The sequence below is a fragment of the Dipodomys spectabilis genome, unplaced genomic scaffold (genome assembly GCF_019054845.1).
Source record: "Dipodomys spectabilis isolate Male_0828 unplaced genomic scaffold, ASM1905484v1 ptg000096l, whole genome shotgun sequence".
Taxonomy (NCBI): Eukaryota; Metazoa; Chordata; class Mammalia; order Rodentia; family Heteromyidae; genus Dipodomys; species Dipodomys spectabilis.
In genome coordinates this window covers 15,605,376-15,625,236 of record NW_024870773.1, presented here as the reverse complement: position 1 = coordinate 15,625,236, position 19,861 = coordinate 15,605,376, and the positions used below count along the sequence as shown (strand labels likewise).

The 19,861-nt window shown below is 40.3% G+C and overlaps 1 protein-coding gene across 1 annotated transcript in view; it reads right to left on the bottom strand.

Annotated features, from left to right (window-relative positions):
• Window positions 1–1,473: 1,473 nt before the first annotated feature.
• Itga8 (integrin subunit alpha 8) overlaps window positions 1,474–19,861 on the bottom strand; it is a 167,889-nt gene continuing 149,501 nt past the window's right edge. Inside the window, exons 28-30 of the mRNA XM_042686085.1 lie at window positions 16,488–16,589; window positions 6,614–6,736; window positions 1,474–4,282 (exon numbers count right to left, since the gene is read on the bottom strand). Of these exons, the coding sequence (XP_042542019.1) occupies window positions 4,196–4,282; window positions 6,614–6,736; window positions 16,488–16,589 (312 nt within the window). The 3' untranslated portion in view covers window positions 1,474–4,195. The remainder of the gene's footprint in view (window positions 4,283–6,613; window positions 6,737–16,487; window positions 16,590–19,861) is intronic.

Sequence of the window (19,861 nt, the reverse complement as noted above, 5' to 3'; positions counted from 1 at the left end):
AGGCCAAATCTAGCCTGTTGCAGACTAGTTTGTGCAGGTATTGGGTTGGATGTTTCCATTTTGGTTTGCAGCAGCAGCAGCACCACCACCACTGAATCCTAAATTTGGCTTTTGCATATGTTTCTCTGGGATGCACAGGCATCCCTAGGCTCCAGAAGCCTTTACTTAGCTTTTGATGTGTGAGTGACACACAGTATTCAATGAAGTATTCAGTTTACTGCTTGTTCTAGGCAGCAGGGAAAAAACCCAGATGTACATACATCTTTTTCATTATAATTCCTGAATCTCACTCAAGGAAGTGGCTAGTATTTAACTGTCTTATGGAACATGACTGTACTGGGTGGCTGGTAAATATCAAGAGATACAAACATTTCCATATATTTTGAGCATGCGATCTCACTTTTAGAAAGTTTTGGTGAAATAAAAATAAGCCTCATTGTTGGGAATGTGGTTTAGTGGTATCGTGTTTGCCTAGCATGCATGAAGCCTTGGGTTCAATTCCCCAATACCACCACAAACAGAAAAAGCCAGAAGTGCTACTGTGGCTCTAGTGGTACAGTACTAGCCTTGAGCAAAAGATGCTTAGGGACAGTGCCCAGGCTCTCAGTTTAAGTTCCAGGACTGGCAAAAAAGCTTCACATATGATTCAGTTGAGTACTATCCTTAATACATGATTCTTTTTTCCCAAATAAAAGAGTATTGAATAAGCAAATGTTTCACTAATTGACTAACACACATTGTGTACTTATTGTACAGGTTGAATAGCCTTATAAAAATGCTTAGGACCAAAAGATTTTGGTCATATTTTAGAATATTAACATTTACACAACAAGATATCTGGAGAATTAGATCCCTATCTAAACATAGAATTCACTTATGTCCCATTTACAATTTTTAAACTAGCCTCAAAATAGATCCTGTGTGTGTGTGTGTGTGTGTGTGTGTGTGTGTGTGTGTGTGTGTGTGTGTGCACGCGCGCGCGCGTGCACACCAGTTCTAGAGTTTAAATTCAGGACCTGGGTATTGTCCCTGAGCTTTTGTGCTCAAGGCTAGCACTCTGCCAGTTGAGCCACGGCTTCATTTCTGGCTTTCTTGGTTAATTGGAGTTGAGAATATGATGGAATTTCATGCTTGGGCTGGCTTTGAGCCATAATTCTCAGATCTCTGCCTTCTGATTATCTAGGATTACAGATGTGGGCCACTGACACCTGGCTGATAGTTTTATAGAATATTTTTTCCTGTGCCTATTTTTAACTAGGATTCATGAGGAATAGTCACAGATTGTCTCACCATTACCATACTCTAAATCTAGAACATTTTCATCACCCCAAGGAGAACTGAAATTTTGCTCTTGCAAATGTTTCCCCTTGTCACATGATTTTTCTGGTAAACTCCAGGTAAAAATCTTTAACATTTGGCTCTTATGGGGAAGACTTTACATTGTAAGTGAAATAAACCATAAATATACCATTATGTCTTTAATTTTTAATTTTATTAGTGACCAGGTAAATAGGTATGTGACAATCTTCACAGATCTCTATACATGTATTTAAATAAAAACAAGAATTGAGTTCTAGTATAAGTTTTCAGTGGGTGCCTAGTACATTATTTATTTGCTATATAACATTCTCCAAGTTTATAAAACTTAATTCTCCCATTTCCCCATGTTTTAAAAATCAGCTGCAAGAATTGGAAAGGGAATTCTGGGAAGAGAAATACAGATAGGCTCTGAGAAGGAGCCCAGTGCATTAGGACTTATGAAAGAACTCAGCAAAGATAGTCATGACATACTCAGTGCATTGTCAGTGTTTTCTGTGTAGATGGGAGAAATGCCAGAGGAATGGCTTCTGGATGAGTCACTGACCTCATGTTTCTCCCTCCCTCCATCATCCCCACATTCCAAGGGGTAGAGGGCTGCTATATACATGTGTGTGATGTCCCATGCAATGCCCCATGTACAGCGGGGACCTCCAGAAAGAACCTTTATTGTCTGAGAGTGTGGTTGGCATTTGAAGCCCTTATTCCTTGCTCTATCTGTCTCTTGACACTTCTAGCTCACTCCAGAAGAGTGAATTGAGAGTTGAGTTCTTTCAAGAAGTAAGGAGTACATTTTTATGACCCTAACGCCTGAGTTACTAATCTTTTGGTCATAAGACAGGTACGACAAGAGTTAGGGCATTTTTAGAGGATAGAGAAGGCATTTTAGTATCCCTTAAATCATATCATATAGATGACCATTGACTTATACAACTGGTTCTATCTAAGAGGGCTAACACTTAAGGTCCCCAGAGGCTAGTGTGGGATTCTCCAACTCTTGAATCAAGTGCATGGCTCATCAGCTATCAGACAACACACACTGGAAGTTAGACTTGAGCTCCTGACAGACATGTCAACAACTTCCAGAATGGGTTTAATTCAGAAGCAGACAGACAATGAACTACAACAATGTGTTCATCCATGTGCCTTTGGTTTGCTTTCCAATGGGTTTTTGCAGCTGAAGCCAAATGGCTTCTGTCCAGGTTAAAGGCACAGCATAAAATTTAGTGTCTGTGAGTTTGGCTCATCTTTCAAATAAAGCATGATTGTTGAAATCGGGACACAGATTTTTTTCCAACTGCTATGTAAACTTAAGGATGTGGGTCAGGTTTTTCTATCAGAATTAATATTCAGGATATTAATTTAAAAATAACTAATGCCAGTGTAAACATGCCTCAGATACATATGTCTATAAAGTATTGCACATATAATTTTGTTCAGCATTTCTTCATAGCAATTTTTCATCATTATAAAAAGGATACAAAACTGTGCAGACTATAAATTTGACTGGTCAATTTTACTTCAGAATGGCAATATAAAACATGATTATGGATTATTTACAAGAGCCTTAACAAATTTTTCATGAGTTAAAGCTGATGAAAAAATAGCTTAAACAAAAGATTATCTATTTTCCCAGGTTATTTCCTAGAAAGATTAGTGTAAAAAATGAGTAATAAAGTCGGTGTTAGCAATTCTAAATAAAATTTTTAGGAATATAGATTTGTGTCACACCTGTATAACTTTGTATTTCTATCTTGTTTATGCTTAACATTTTTTTCTTGTATACAAATATGGGGTATAGAAAGGAAAACAGATATTTAATCCCAAGCTAAATACTGGTGTTGCTTGTTGTATATATTAAAAGGAGTGTTTACCATATTGTTAAGTTTTTTATATGAACTCTACAAATTTAAATGACTTTTAAAAATCACAAACTGGGCATTGAGTACCTTGAAATTTTTTTTGCATATATAAAAGGAAATATAAATACAACGTCTTGTGAAGTTAAATTGAGCAGATGTGAGTTCCTGCAAAATATGAATAAAACTAATTCCAGGTAGAAGGCAGCAAAGTATCAAACAAAACTGACATAATACTAATTTGTTTCTCCTTGATACTATCTCAATTTGGAAGACATGCTATTCAAACACAAAGTTATCTGCACAAAGTAGCTACCTTAGCATGACACAAAGTGAGTGATGTTGAAAACTAGCGAACCAAATCTTAATTTCCCAGTCCTCTGGACAAGCAGAGAATCTCAACTCTAGACAAATGGAAAATAAATAAATAATCTTTTTCTAAAAAATCCTCACACAAAATTATCTGTGTTGTTTTCAAAAGTACTTTTCACAGTACCAACAACATATTGCTTTGTCTCCCTGAGTCATCATCCATCTTTACCAATGTTCCTGTTCCATAGGGAGGTGTCAGAAATTCCATTGGGTACAGTAGTGTTGGACAGTTGTTCTGTCTTTGTTCACTTTCTAAATTCTGTAGGAATTCAGACAGTTCATCTTTGCAACTCAGGTTGGTGTTGTTTTTTTTTTTTTCTTTTAACCTGGACAGCAAGTTCTAAGTTCAGATACCTAGTCCAAAAATGTCTGCCAAATATGGAATGACAAAAACCAGAGAAATCTTCCATAATTGCTGATCTGATTGTTTCCATCATGTTGGGGGTTTTTCTCTCTCTCCACAGGCCTCTCTGGATTCCATGGCGATGTCCTCAACGGATGGAGTTGATGATGGGATCCTGTCAGGGGCTCTTTTGCTTCCTAGGTCACTGGCAGGTATAGGAAAGCCTTTATTATACAGCCCTATGTCCTTCCTTTTCTTTCAATGGGACCAGTGTTTGAATTTTTGGTCTTTTGTTTTTCCCCTGTTATGCCTCCGGGGTCTTGCTGCTGGTCAGCTGTTCCTTGTCCGCCATTTCATCCTGAGGAGGTCTTGCTCTATCAAAGAATCCACACTACAAAAAAAAAAACAAAAACAGCAGGAAACAGAGGAGAAACTTGTGAGGCACCCCATTTTTCCACTTTGTTTGCTAAGGAGCGTGGAGCTTTGTGAATGTCATCTGTACTACCTGCTCCAGGGCACGGTGGGCAGGATGAACAAGGAGGACAGAATGGTGGAGCATTGGTGCCTTTCCTCCTGCCATGATTGATGGGTGGCGGGACAGTGCCCCAATTTCACACAAAGCACTCACAGACCTTGGCTGTTTTCCAGGGCTGACTGCAGTGTGTCTCAGCAATTCCTTCTATGTTTTATTTTTATCATCTTTTCGCATATTTTGCTGAGCTGGCAGCATGCGTGGGATGTACAACTGTTGATCTTTTTGTGCTTGGTGAGAGATATATTATGTATATATAATATGTATATGTGTATTTCAGTGACAGAATCAGTCAGCCAGACATCCTAGTGATTTCCCAATGATTAGCCAGCCATTCTTATAAGAAGTGGTTCTAGAAGCTTCTACCTCATTCGATTTGTATTTTCCCAGAGAAAATCTTCCTAGAAACCTGAATCATCTTTTTTGCTTGCTTTTTATTTTGGAGAGCTGCATTGCTCACTATTGTGTGTCATATTGGCTCATCTAATTCTATCCCCTGCCAACTGGAGTAACACACAAAGTAACACACAAAAAGTCATTTCTAAGTGACTGTGGGCTTAAAAGGGTGTGAATGGGTTACAATTAGAAAAGCTATTCTTATTCAAAGCCAAGGTTTTCTCAGTTTCAAGTTCTGTTAAGTATGTTGCCTATTGTTTCAAAACAAAAACATACCATGTTGTTAGGGACCCACAACAATGGCGGTTAGCTGAGATGTGACTGAGTTAATTGTACTTATAGCCACATATTTGTGACATCGTTTCTATTTTTGGAATGGAAGTCTCTGCGAAACCTGGCAGGAGTTCAAGTTGTCACCAGAAATTCATTCTTGTTGTGAACTTAGGACAAACCTCAGTAGAACACATCAAAGAACACATTAAAGCTTCCTAATAAAGACTGACTATTTGGCAAGATAACAAAATAAGTCTGAGCCTCTTGTAACATGTACGATCTTGTTGGCCTAATTCATAGTCGAAATAAAAAATTAGAATTGACCTATATTAATTGCATTGGTGCAGTGCTTATAAAGACAAATCTCAAAGGATTTGTGATAGACCATGTCATAGAAAGCTTAAGATCTAGGCTAATTAAACCAGAGAGAGAAATCTTCCTAATAACATGATCACTCCCAGCATACTGGAAAAAAAAGTCACAGGCCTTAGCTAATAACTTCACCCACCCTGATTTTTTATTTACAAGAAATCTCAGAATGAGAGCTGGAGATATAGCTCAGTGGAAGAACACTGGCTTAGAGTTCAGTCCCCAGAACTACAAAAATATCATGAGATTAAAAAAAAACAAATGCACTCCCCCCCCCCCCCAGTCTTCTTAAACACTAGCAACACAAGACATATTAAATATGTCAAAGCAACTAGCACACAATTTTCAGATCTTAAAAAAAAATCTATAAATAGCCGGGTGCCAGTGGTTCACACCTGTAATTTTAGCTATTGAGGAGGCTGAGCTCTGAGGATCACGGTTCAAAGCCAGCCGGGGCAGGAAAGTCCTTGTGACTCTTATCTCCAATAAACTGTAAGAACCAAACTAAAGCCATTTTGTGACAGCTTCTAAAAGTTAACTTGTGTCAGTCCCTCATTCCTGTTCTGAGTTAATGTTGCAAAGGTTGCAAAAATGAATTAATAACATGTCTGTACAAAATTTTTGGGAACTGTTATTTAAAGATTGCAGAACACCCCAGAACAGGATGGTTTCGAGACCCAGTCAGCAGAAGATTAACCACAGGAGATGTCAGCCTCCATGGCTCAAGCAGGTCCCTAAATAGCATTGCTGTACTTTTGTGGTTTTTGCCTTTATAAGCCCAGCTATACTGTTGCTCGGGGCCCCCTCGCTTCCTCTGCTGTGTCTAAGGATACGGGACAAGGCCCGAGCCTTGGCTTGTTGAATAAACCTTGCATTTTGCAGTTCGGGTTGCCTGGTTTTTCGGTGGTTGTCGGAGGGTCTCTGGGACTTGGGTATAACTAAATCACTCAGAAACCAGAGTGGCTCTGTGGCTCAAGTGGTAGAGCACTGGCCTTGAGCTGAAAAGCACAGGGACAGTGCCCAAGCCCAGAGTTCAAGCCCTACGACCGACAAAAAAAAAAAAAAAAAAAAAAAAAAGACATATAAATTATGCTTTTAGTATTGCCTTCAATGACCTCTCCAGTCTTAAAGGAAAATGAAAGAACTACTTACCTTCCACAAAGCTAAGGTTAAGATGGCTAGAACCAACAATCCCAGCAGTATGGCTAGTATGATGACCCATAATGGGATGGAGAAGGAAACATTTGGGGTTGCCCAGATAACGGATGTCTTAATCTGAAATGAAAACAAAGCAAATGAGCTCTCATTTGAAAGCTATTTTGTGAAATAAAGCAGTCGTTGCCAGTATAATACTGGGGGTTCCTTAGGAAAAGATCCACGTAAACATTTGCAATCATGTCCATAAAACTGAATTGTACCCGAATATGGGCTCTTAAACACAAGCATAGTCCCAGGTTCTGCAGTTGGGGGTTAAAAAATATCTAATGATAAGACACTTGGTAGTGGTTGGATTTTTCCTACAGGAACTCTTGAATAGAATTGTGGTGGATGGCCAAACCAGCCAGCAAACTGGACAGCAGGAGCCTTAAGTTGGGCAGGATCTTTATGGTGCCAATGGCTAAAAGTAGACGCTTCATACATGTCCCTTCCTGTGTCTCAGTGACTCCATCAGGAGTTGAACTTACGAGCAGCCAGAAACCCTTAGTCTGAAGGCTGTCAGAAATCATCGAACTTAATCCTTTCATTCTGTGGATGATAAAATTGAACCCCAAAGAACTGAGTGATTCATAGCACTAATTAATGTCACCATCAGGTCTCCTTATCTCTAGCCTTGTCAGTGAACGAAAGCCTAGAACTTGAGACAAAGCAGTGTACATTTTCTGGAAGGAATTACATGTGGAAGTTGGCAGGAGCAAAAGTGAAGTTGCTTGTGTTCAACGTAACGAGAAATTTAGGTAATAAGCCAACAGGCTGTAAAGGAAGGGTTTGCATGCGTGACTGCTTCACAGGAACTACTAAAAAACATTCGACCAACTTCTCAATCTTGCACAAAGGCCACTGCAACCTTATGCAAACAAACAAACTAAAACAAAAATCTGTGTCTCCCCGTTCATCTATCCCCGCTCTTCCCTGCTCAGTTTCAGAATGGTTTTTATCCTCTAATGAATCCTTAACTAGCTAGGGATTATTGTTTCAAAATATGCCATTCATTTTTTTCTTTTGTCTTTCAGGTTTTCCCTTGACTCAATTTCTCTGAATATACTTATAGTTTACTAGGACGTGTGGATTCCCAGTGTAATTTGATTCTATTTCCAAGTAAATATCATCCATTGGAGAACCTCTGGTTATTACTGAGGTTGACATTACATGTGTAAAGAGACCCTGTCCTGGTGTATCCTGGAGCTACCTTGAATCCTAAATTCAATATCCAGGTGCAGAACTGAAGTAAACATCTGGATAGTGAGCCAGTGTCACTCCCCACAGTAAAGAGAACGAGACCAGCCCAAAGAAGAACCTCTCTTGCTTATCTATTCCAAGCAGCTGCAAAGAAGCCTAGATGTGCTAAAGCAAAACCAAGGAGGGAGCTTTTTTGGACCTGCATGCTATTCACCAATGCCAGCATCTCTGATTTTAACAGAGTAGCTTGCATCGCCCCTTCAAATTGGTCTCTGTGTTTCCTCATCTTTAAGTGTGTTGGTTGGAAGGCTCATGATTTCAATTCTGACACATGGCCAAGAACTCTAGACCACAATCCTCACCCACCCATCAGCAAAGGAGGAAATCGTGACTGAAATCCAGTGGTGGCGTTGGAACCGGTCCTGGCCTGAGATGTCTGGATATTTTCATCTTGGATTGAGGATGCTCCTAAGGCTCTGCTCTACTTCTTCTGGTTTTTATTGCCCCTCCCATCTCAACCCACTTCTCTTGGGTGGTAGAAATGATCAGGCCTGGATCTACTTGCTTTGCTAACCCTCAAATAACATTTCAGTTTAGACCAAACAAGAATCAACCAAGTAGCAAGACCAGTTATCATTCCACATTGACAACAGTGCTGGGTGGGGTCTTGGATGGATGTTTGCAGTGAAGAAAAGGCTGGTGGTAATCTACCCACCATTGTACCACTTTCCTTTGCCTGCAAATGTTTTCTGCTAGCATCAACCCTACTTCATCTGACACATTTCCACCATGGTGGTGCAGTTACCTGCCTGAAATGCTTTAAAGATGAGACACACGGCTCACAGATTGAAGAAATCCATTTCAAGGACTCAAAATGGTCCCAATGGATTCTGGAGCCTAAGTAAATCTGCTATAAGAGCAAATTAGGACCAAGGCTATTTCTTTTCACAGTCTTTTTCCTTAATTGCATCTAATAATGTATGGAAATCACTGCTTTTTCCAAACCTTTTTCTTGGCATGAGGCCAATTTCAAAGAAAACACAACTTTACTGGAGGAAGACAGACAGTTTTGGTGATGAGAATTTCAGAAATTTAGACATAAAAGAAATAGAAGGGACCATTCACTCACAGGCCAGTTAAGATGACCCAGGAGAAAGAGCTCTGGAGCAATGGAACATTCTGTGGTTTCTTATAAAGTTTTTCTTTCCCTCAAGCTCCATGTCCACGGAAGAAATAATATAGGTTTAGTCTCTATATTTAATCTCTGTGTTAAAGCTTGCCAGTATTTGCCAATTGTAGTTAGATAAGCCACCGATGTCTCTAAGTCTTCTGATTTACCCAATTCCCATTTTAAGTCCCCTCTTACTAGTCTATGCTAGATCTATAAGCTAAAAGAAGTATAAGGAGTTGAAAAAAGGAACATGGATTCTTCAATTGTTTGTTTCGTACTGGGAAATGGAATAGGATCAGTAGACAGAGCCTATGCCAGCTCCCTCGGCCCCTTGGTTACTGAAGACTTTGATGAGCTGCCTGTCAAACTGGAGAGACAAGCAGGGAAGGTTACCTAACAAAGATATATGAAGCCTTTTTGCAACAATGCTGAAAAGGTCCAAATAAACTATCACATTGTCCAGTTATGCTTAGTAAGGTTTTCTCAAGCAGGATCTAGCTTTACAAGGGACCATTACCCAACCTACAAGTGTTTTGTTTACATTCTGTTTCCAGTGATTCTGAGAGCAGGCCTGAGAACAATTGGAAAGAAGAAGATTGCTCTGAAGCAGTCCAACACTCAGAAATTCCCGTCCAGCTCCCGATTCCTGAAATTCTCATTATTAACTCTTAGCCAGTCTGCTTCCAGCACCACTAGTTTCATTAAAAAAATAATAATAATACTTCCTGTCTAAATACCACTCCATTGCCCGAGCAATGGAGGTATTAGTGTAACGCACAGCATATGCTTTTCTCTTTCTTTCCTTCTTTCTCCTTCCTTCCTTCCTTGCTTCCTTCCTTGCTTCCTTCCTTGCTTCCTTCCTTGCTTCCTTGCTTCCTTCCTTCCTTCCTTCCTTCCTTCCTTCCTTCCTTCCTTCCTTCCTTCCTGTCTGTCTTTCTTTTCTTTCTTTCCTTTTCTCTCTTTTTTTGTAGGTCAGGGGGGCTAAACTCGACCTGGGCACTGTCCCTCAGTGATTCAGCTCAAGGCTCGCACCCTACCATTTGAACCACAGTGCCGCTTCTGGCTTTTTTCTGCTTATGTGGTGCTGAGGAATCAAACCCAGGGCTTCATGCATGCAAGGCAAGCACTCTACTACGGAGCCACCTTCCCAGTCCCAGTAGCATATGCATTTCTTGCAAGGCATTCTACACACAGAGTGCAGAGCAAACTCTGCATTCCCTACTGCATTCTGCCTCCTGGGTCCTCTGCCCTTAGGATCTCCATGTGGTACCCAGTCTGCCCAGTCTCCTTCTAAACTGAGCACAGCTGTAGAAACCATCCTTGATTCTGTTGCCTTAAACTTCTGGGCTTTCAGAAAGTCACCAAGGTTGCAAGTTCCCCAGGGTTGGTAGAAATATAGAAAACCAACAACGATATTCTAAAGCATTTCATTTGAGTTGCTGTGCACAGGAGCTAGGCTGTGGCTGAAAAGAGCTGAATGGAAGCCATCGTTAGTGGTGTCACAGGTTCATCTTTCTGGAACCAAGTGACCTGTGAGTAATGTGACAACACTGATCTGTAGATATAAGTGGCTAGGAGGCCTTCCATTAGCAAAGCCCAGCTTTTCCTGAAACTTTGTGCTCTGTACAGATACACTAGATTTCCTTTGCTGGAGGTCAGTAGCAAAGGAAAGGATTTAATTGATCACTTTGACATAGGCCAAAGTTTATTTAAATACACTCTAGTGCTGTAGAATGGTAGGGCAACAACTTTATTTTATTTTTGTTGGTTGTAGGACTTGAAATCTAGGGCCTCGGCACTGTCCCTGAGCCTAATTATGTTCAAGGCTAGTGTTTTACCACTTGAGCCACAGTGCCACTTCTGGTTTTTGAGTGGTTAATTGGAAATAAGAGTCTCATGGGGACTTTTCTGCCTGAGCTGGCTTTGAACTGCAATCCTTACATCCCAGCCTCCTGAGTAGCTAGGATGACCTGCATAAGCAGGTGCCTGTCTCACTAACAACTTTAGTATTTCCAATATTTATCAACTCATCTTCAGAAGTCCAGAAGAGGTTTTGTTGGACACATCCATTGGCTAGTACATAATGAGAAAAAAAAGATAAAAGCCACAATGTTTCAAGTTTCTGATGTCTGAATGTGGATTCAGAGTGACTGTCTTTCCTTGGTTTGAGATAATATTTAGTTAAGTACTCAAGGTGTTCTGGAGCTCTCTGGATGCCATCAATACAACCTTCTGCTCACCCTGGCAGCCCAACAGAAGCATGGCACAACCATACATGAGTCTCAGATTTCTTGGGAGTGAAGAGTGAAAAGAAATGGGACATTAATTTTTTTTAACAATATCTGCTATTTAACCACAAATATTAACTGTTAACTATTAAGTGTTGACACTAATAGCATCATTAATGCAATCACCACTATGTCAATGTAATCATCATTCATGATGAAGATACTATCATTTCAATACGTAATTGGTATAAAAATTTAAAAACATAAAAATCCAAGTACTGGTAGTTCTTGCCTGTAAATCCTAGTTACTTGGCAGGCTGAGTTCCTTAGGATCATTGTTCAAAGCCAACCTGGGCAGAAAAATCTGTAAGATTCCCTCTGCAACTGACCAGCAAAGGTCTAGGTTGGAGGTATGGTTCAAATTATACAGTGTCAGCTGAACAAGCAAGGCAAATAAAGCCAGACTGGAAAAAGAAAGTAAAAACGTACTCCTATAAAATCAACAAAACTGTGCTTACGGTTGAAACAAAGACATCAGAATTTCAGTTGGCATTTAAATGGGTGAAGATAAAATGGAAGTACAAATTCAGTTCTTCAGCTCTATTTCAGGAACTCAGTCAGTGGGATTCAGTGTCCATACATATTAACAACTATTCTAGTGGACTGCGCTTGTGAGTCTCCTGCATTTTGTACAAAACCTTACACAAGGGTAAAACAGCTGAGCTATCCAAATCCCTCATTACAAAATTCCTTCACAGAGGTGGGCCCGAGCTAGAAGGGCGTGAACTTAAGAGGAAAGGCTTTCTTTGAGAACATGGACTTGTGACTTAAGATTTGGACTTTTTAAAATAAAAAAGTTTGGGGCAGGGTATGTGGCAGCACATGCCTGTAATCCTAAATACGAGTTAGAGAATGGGAAGATCACACTTGCAGGCCGGGCCATGCCAATTTAGCACGACCTCACCTCAAACTAGCTAGGCATGATGCTTCACCTTAAGAATCCCAAATACTTGCTATAGGAGGATTGTGGTCTGAGGCTCATCCCAAGTAAAAATGTGAGACCCTATCTAATAAACAAACAAAAAGATCTGGGAGTATGGCTCAAGTGGTAGAGCCATAGCAAGTGGGAAATCCTGAGCTGAAACCCTTGTACTGACAAAACAAAAAGAAAATAAAGGTTAGTTTTGAATTACTGGGAATTTAAAGCTTAGGGGGAAAAATCCAATTTGCATGCCAACTAATCAACAATCTGCTTTAATACATTTTTGTTTGTTTATCAGGAACTTGTAGCTATTTAAAGAAATAGCATAAAGTTTAACAACTCACTTATTATCTGCAATTTGAGGAAGTGGAATCCATAAATTGTAAGCGTTTGGATTTTCTTAAAGTGATCTTAAGTAGGGAACATTTAATCTTACCTTCATCATGTTGTAAATCTTCTTGTTCTTTATTATGGTTGAAAGACCATAAATAAACTTTAATATGCCTACATTTTATCATCGACATTTATGATATGTTTGTGTATATTTTGACCCCCCCCCAAAATAAAACACCAAGGTAGAAGAAAAACCTCCCCTTGTATTTGTAAAGGTAATTAATGTTGACATCTGTATTTATATCTCACACAGTCCTGTGTAAACATACCAAGGTGGGGTCAGAGGGATGTTTTAAATAACTGTCCCCCACACCCTGGCTATGGTGCCACTTCGAGCAAAACCATAGCACAAAGGGAAAGGCTGAGCTCATGTTCAACAACACTGCAAGAGGCCTCAGGAGACAAGCAAGGCATATCCTTCACTTGACTCAGAGTAATTGTTTCATCGGAGAATTCCATTTTGGGGTGCTAAAGCTCTGCTCACTGTTCTGAAGAGCAAATGGATTTCCTATGTTTTGAGACAATGGCTTTCTTTCTTTCTTTCTTTTGTTGGTCATAGGGTTTGAACTCTGGGCTTGGGCATTGTCCCTGCGTTCTTCAGCTCAAGGCGAGCGCTCTACCACCTGAGCCACAGAGCCATTTCTGGTTTTCTGAGTGATTTATTGGAGATAAGAGTCTCATGGACCTTTATGTCTGGGCCGGCTTTGAACAGCGATCCTCAGAGCTCAGCCTCCTGAATAGCTAGGATTACAGGCATGAGCCACCAGGTTCCAGCTGAGACAATCAGTGGTTTTCATAAGGTGTTTAAATTTTTTTTTTGTGTGTGTTTTGACTAGATAGCGAAACTCTTCTCTAAATATACATTAGAGAATGGCGTATTACTTGCATCCCATGCAAATGCATTGAGTACACTGGTTTATGGGTGAGCCAAGAGTATGTGTAAATAATTGAATAACTTTACATTCTGTGCTATAACGATTTAGTGTGTTGTCCCTCCTCCTCCTCCTCCTCCTCCTGCTTCTCCTCCTCCTCCTGCTCCTCCTCCTCCTCCTCCTCCTCCTCCTCCTCCTCCTCCTTCTCCTTCTCCTTCTCCTTCTTCTCCTTTTTTGGTGCTAGTCCTGGGGTTTGAACTCAAGGCCTGTCCCTGAGCTTTTTTGCTGAAGGGTAGCGCTGGCTTTTTGGTGGTTAATTGGAGATAAGAGTCTCACGGACTTTCCTGTCCAGACTGGCTTTGAACTTCCTGCCCAGGCTGTCTTTGAACCTCTATTGTCAGATCTCAGCCTTTGGAGTAGGAATACAGATGTGAACCACAGGGTGTCTGGCTTTTAGTGTCTATGCTTAAAACCTCCCAATCACATAACCTCTGGGGAGGACTGAGTGGCATTGAACGAGGTGTTCTTTTGTTATAAACATGGAGCTGTGCAAACGGCGGACAGACCATGTTCTTCCCGGTGGAAGGTTCCATAGACCTTGAGAAATGGCTGGTTTACAACCATGTTGATAAACAACTTTACCATCTCACAGAGGCATCTGGGAAAACCACTAGCTCTTACTTAGACTCCTTATAGTTTTTCCTTGGTGATCAAATGGAGCTTTCTCGATTCTTTAACAATCTATTTCAAATGTCTATCACCTTACAACAATTCTCTTCTGTGGCCTGTGTGTATATATGTGTAGGTACTGGGGCTTGAACTCAGGGCCTGAGCGACAGTCTTTATCTTATATGCCCAAGCCTGGCACTCTACCACTTGAACAATAGTTCCATTTCTAGCTCTTTTCTTTCTTTCCTTTTTTTTTTCTTTTTGGTAATCAGAGGTAAGAGTCTCGCAGAGTTTCCTGCTTGGGCTGCCTGTAGATGCTCAGATCTCAGCTTCCTGGGTAGCTAGGGCACTGGTGGTATGACCCTGGCAAAAGGCTCTTTTTGGGAGAAGTCTGACATAGACTTTTGAGAACTTGCTATAAACTCTATGGCTCCATCCAGACTCAAATCAAGCCCCAGATTCACTGTTTTCTACTCTTCACAGCTCTTACTCGCAAGATTGTCTCTACTTAGTCAGGTATTGAGAGACTTGAAAGCTTTTTCCTTCCTAAATGTTTTTCTAATAACCTCTACTTAAATGGCATGGTAAATCATCCATGTCTGATAACAGAACAGGTCTTTTTTTTTCTTTCTACAATACATCACAGGGGTTGTTCGGGCAGAGGAAATATGCATTTGATCATCTCCTGCATGTTTTGAGATGAGTTGAGAACATCAGGTTGTCACCTGTGGCCAGCACAGAGAAATGGCAATCCTGTTGACCAAAAGGACTGGAACATGTGTTTTGTTATGAAACATGTGCTCAGAGCAAACAAAGGGCCTGGATTTATCTCCCTTTAGAGCGACAAGGCTTTGAACTTCTTCGGACAAACGCTCTGTATGAAAAATCCAAAGCCTCTGTTTTCTGGGTTGAACATAAATCCAGGCAACAAGTAGACATCTCATGAAGAGAAAGAGAGATAATTTAAATCAAGAAAGATGTGGCCACTCTGGCTTTAATAGGCTTTGTGCAAATCTTCATTGTCATTTCCAGTGGGTAGAGAATGTAAGACATTTGGGGAAGTTTACTGCCGCTGGCTGAGACTTGAGACTTTCTTGTTCCAGGTATAATCCTGGGGTAAAGCTATTTATCATCTTAGCAATTCCACTGCGGAGTTGGGGGCGGGGGCATGATTAGCCTCAGAGAAGCAAAGTGACTCCTTGAAGTTTCTAACAGGAATGAGGGTGATTCAGAATCTAGCCCAGGTGACTCTTCTGGAAATCTCAGATTTTCCTTTAGGTGCTTCACCCCTGCTGAAGTCCTCAACAGCGATCACTGCAGGGACTTCACCTGTATGGCTTTCAAAGTCCAGTACAGGGCTCAGCCCAGCCTTACTCAGTCCCTAAACTAGTGATGAAGGCGTAGCATGGACTATCTATCTATCTATCTATCTATCTATCTATCTATCTATCTATCTATCTATCTATCTCTGTATCTATCTATCTATGCATCTATCTATCTATAGAGATCTAGATTTAGATAGACAGATCTATAGTATAGTGATGAAGGTTGAAGCCTCAATACTACTTTTCAGAGCATTCTATCTTCCACACATAACTAGGAAGGCAGAGTTTGGGTAATGGCACCTGCGGATACCCTCTTAACCACTGCCTTTCTCCCTTCTGCATTTCTTTACCCCACTGCTGAAGATGTCAGAAGTTGTTCTGTCATAACTATTTGGGTGTTAGTGTTGTTTAAGGACCTCAGTTATAAGAAACAGTATTTCATTCAATGGAAATTCTTTCTTTGTGCTCTTTCTTTGTTGTCTATCTTTGGATAAAGAAAAAACGACTCTCTGAAGTCAGTTTGCTACTTTGTGGTCAACTTGTCCTCAGGGAGAACCCAATTCACCACATTGTTATCAGAATGAAAGTAGAAGGCTAGGGACATGGCTCAAGTGGTAGAGTGATTGCCTAGCAAGCAACAGACCCTGGATTCAAGGTGAGGGGTTTGTAACATTAAAGAATCATTACAATTTTCTTATAATCACTATTGCTATCTGGACCTATCAGAAACAAAATGGCTTGACTGAAAGAAGTTGATGAGTAGGAGTCCTGTCCTTTAATTTTCCTCAGTAGAAATTTATATAGAAAATTTAAGAACCAAACAGGCAATGAGACTTTTCCAGACTGAAAAAAAGGTAATAGTGAGGTGAGGGGTGGGGGGACTTTTCTATAATCAGGTAAACATCTAAGTTAAGAGCTCAAGCTGGACAGTGGTTCAGACGTTCCTTCAGTTGCATATTTGTGCGTATTTGTAACTGAAAGATACTCACGGCTATGCCTCCTTCTGGCAGTTTTGCTGGCTGATCTTTATAAGGCATCTTCTTAACTTCAAAGGACACTAGAGACGCAAGAGCATAGGGGTCGTTTTTCCTCTGAAAGTAAAAACAGGTATTTGACTATTTTCTGGGAGGCTTTTAAAGGTTGAACGGTAGTCACCCAGTTCTTCCCTGTCTTTTCCATTTCCAAAGCAAAACTTCCTCCTTCCTTTCTTTCACCTTTTGTTTACATTTTCCTTTCATCCATCCATCATCCCTCCACCTCCCTATCCATCATCCATCCATCATCTAGCCACCTATCCACAGATCCATGCATCCATCATCCCTCCATTCATCAGTCTATCCAAACATGAATCCATCCACTCATCCATCTATTCATCCAGACATCTATTCCCCTCCTATGTCTAAATTTGTCCTGTTGATAACAGACTTATGTACAAGGTTAAGACAAAAAAAAAAAGAAAAGAAAAGCAGGGTCCTGAAAAGGAGTAAGCACAAAGATGAATGTAATTACTACTATTGAATGACAAAGGAGAGACATGATGGGTTACAAAATTACTGTTATCTTCTACTAAAAAATATACAGAAGACTGGTAGAAGGCCAAGAGCAGAGCCTCTTGGCTTCCATGTTATTTAGCCTTTTGGGTTGGACAAGTGTCTGACATGCATTGTTGGAGGCTTAGCAATATCTCTGAATGCCAAGTTGTTACAACTGTTGGATTTTTGTTTGTTTAAAAATTGCTTTATAAAGTTTGGAAATTTTTGCTCAGAAAATAATTGTGTGTACTATGTTATTCCAATCAAATTTATTTACCACCTTTATTGGTGGACACAGGAGAAACTCCAGCAATGAGATTCTAGATATGATAATTATAACTATCTATGTAAGCCTATGTCTGTGTTCCAAACCTTCAATCAAGAAGTTCTCATTTATCTCCATCTCCAGTGATATATTGGTAGACAATCTTATCCCTAAACTAGAAGAAATTATATTTGGCAAACAAATTGTGGGAGAACTCCATCTCTATATTGATTCTAGATAGAAAACTTTTCTCTTAACTAATTCTGTGTTTATGAGCCTAAAAATGTCTTCATGTATCAAGATGGCATTTGAACTGTAGAATATAGAATGTGGCGTAATACATTTCTTTTGGGAAATTTTCTTTCACCTCTTCCCTTTATCCTCTTAATGTTGGCCATGCTGGATTCTGCATACTATTTTTTGTTCATCCCTAGTCTTTACTGTTGCTTCCAGAGGTCCACAGACTACTGGGCCTTGCTAAGCTTCAGAAACAGCTGGGGTCCAGAATCAGGGTTTCTGATTTAGTTAAGTCTCAGCTGAGACCATATTTGGTATGTGTGTGTGTGTATGCATATATATATGTACATATTTATATTTAGAAGTTTCACATTGTGGTTTAGCTTTCTAGTTTTCTTTTTCTAAACTTTTTTTTTTTTTTTTGGTCAGTCATGGGGCTTGAACTCTGGGCTTGGGCACTGTCCCTCAGCTCTTCAGCTCAAGGTGAGTGCTCTACCACTTGAGCCACAGCATCACTTCTGGTTTTCTAGTGGTTTATTGGAGATAAGAGTCTCATAGGGGCTGGGAAGGTAGCTCAGTGGTAGAGTGCTTGCCTTGCATGCATGAGGCCTTGGGTTCGATTCCTCAGCATCACATAAGCAGAAAAAACTGGAAGTGGAGCTATGGCTCAAGTGGTAGAGCTCTAGCCTTGAGCGGAAGAGCTGAGGGACAGCACCCAGGCCCAGAGTTCAGGCCAACAACTGAACAAAAAAAAAAAGAGTCTCACAGACTTTCCTGCCTGATTCTCAGATGTCAGCCTCCTGAGTAGCTAGGATTACAGGCATGAGCCACTGGCGCCTAATTTTTTTCTAAACTTTTATATTTAAGTTTTAACTTTACTAGTGAACATTAATTGTAGTGAGAAGGCTTGCTTTTATATTTCCATATGTGCATGTCCTGTGGCTCTCGATGGCCTGATACAATCCTTCCCAAAACTTGAACCATTGCCACCTCTGGAGGATATAGCTTCTTTCCTCCACTGTGAGTGGGCTGATCAAATTCTGCTTTTCTGCCTTATAGTCATGGCTGTGTAACAGTGTTTCTGTCAACAATAGGTTCCATGCACGAAACCATTCCATTTGACTATTTCACCTAGTGGCATGCTGCATAAGTACACTTCATACTGTTTGCAGAATAACAGGATTGCTTACTAAATATATCTGTATTATCAAATAGCCCATGACATACTTTTCTCCCCAACTTGATGATGCAAAAATGGACATCATATACCATGGAGTATGATGTTTATATCTTCTGCAGAACCTTGAAATATGCACTAGGGTTTAGTTGATACTGGTTAGCTAACTATAAACATGGATGATGAAGTACTACAGCTAATGGCTTGGTTATTTAATGATACTCTAAACCTCACATACTACCCACTTAATAGTACTTTCTGACAGGGTTGAGTTTTTCAGTGATTGAATTGGACATTTGTTCTCTTCAGCTATATTAGGATCCCTGGAAGTAGTGAGGGAAGGCAGCTGTATAGGAGAGGGCTGTAGTTCACGATGAAGTGCTTATTGGTGGCCCTTACCTTCATGATCTCATTCAGCCATGCAAACTGACACAAATGAAGGAGGCCTGAGCACAAGTGGTAAGCAGATAGCTTGTAAAGTCTTCAACCCAAAGATCAATCTGTTCTTTGCTTTAAGTCTATTTTCCAAAAGCAAAAGTTTCTTTATAGCAGAATAAAGAAAATGTCCCATTTTCATTAAAAAGGAAAAAAGAATTTGAGGCCCAGGTAAGCCTAGCACTTGACCTTAGATGTTTTCTTCATTAAAAATGTCCTGAAAGGCCAGGCGCCATTGGCTCATGCCTGTAATCCTAGCTATTCATGAGGCTTAGATCTGAGGATCGCAGTTCAAAGTCAGCAAGGGTGGGAAAGTCCATGAAACGCTTTCTCTCCACTAAACCACCAGCAAACCAGAAGTGGCACTGTGGCTTGAGTGGTAGAGCACTATCCTTGAGCTGAAGAGCTCAGGGGCAGCACCCAGGCTCAGAATTCAAGTCCCATACCAAAAAAAGAAAAAAAAAGGAAGTATAGCTGTGGCTCAAATGGTAGAGTGCTAGCCTTAACAAAAGAGTTTAAGCCCTAAGACTAGCACCAAAGGGTGGGAAAAAAAGTCCTGAGTGGCTCCCCTAGTTCAGGTGCTGTAGAAGTTGGATGGGAGAAATAGGAGCAAAATACACATTCTTCCTGCTTTAGGGGGAACATACAGTCAGGTGTCTACTGTAGATACATTTGCGAGAACCTTCCCAGCTAAGAACGTTTCCAAAAACATTCTTA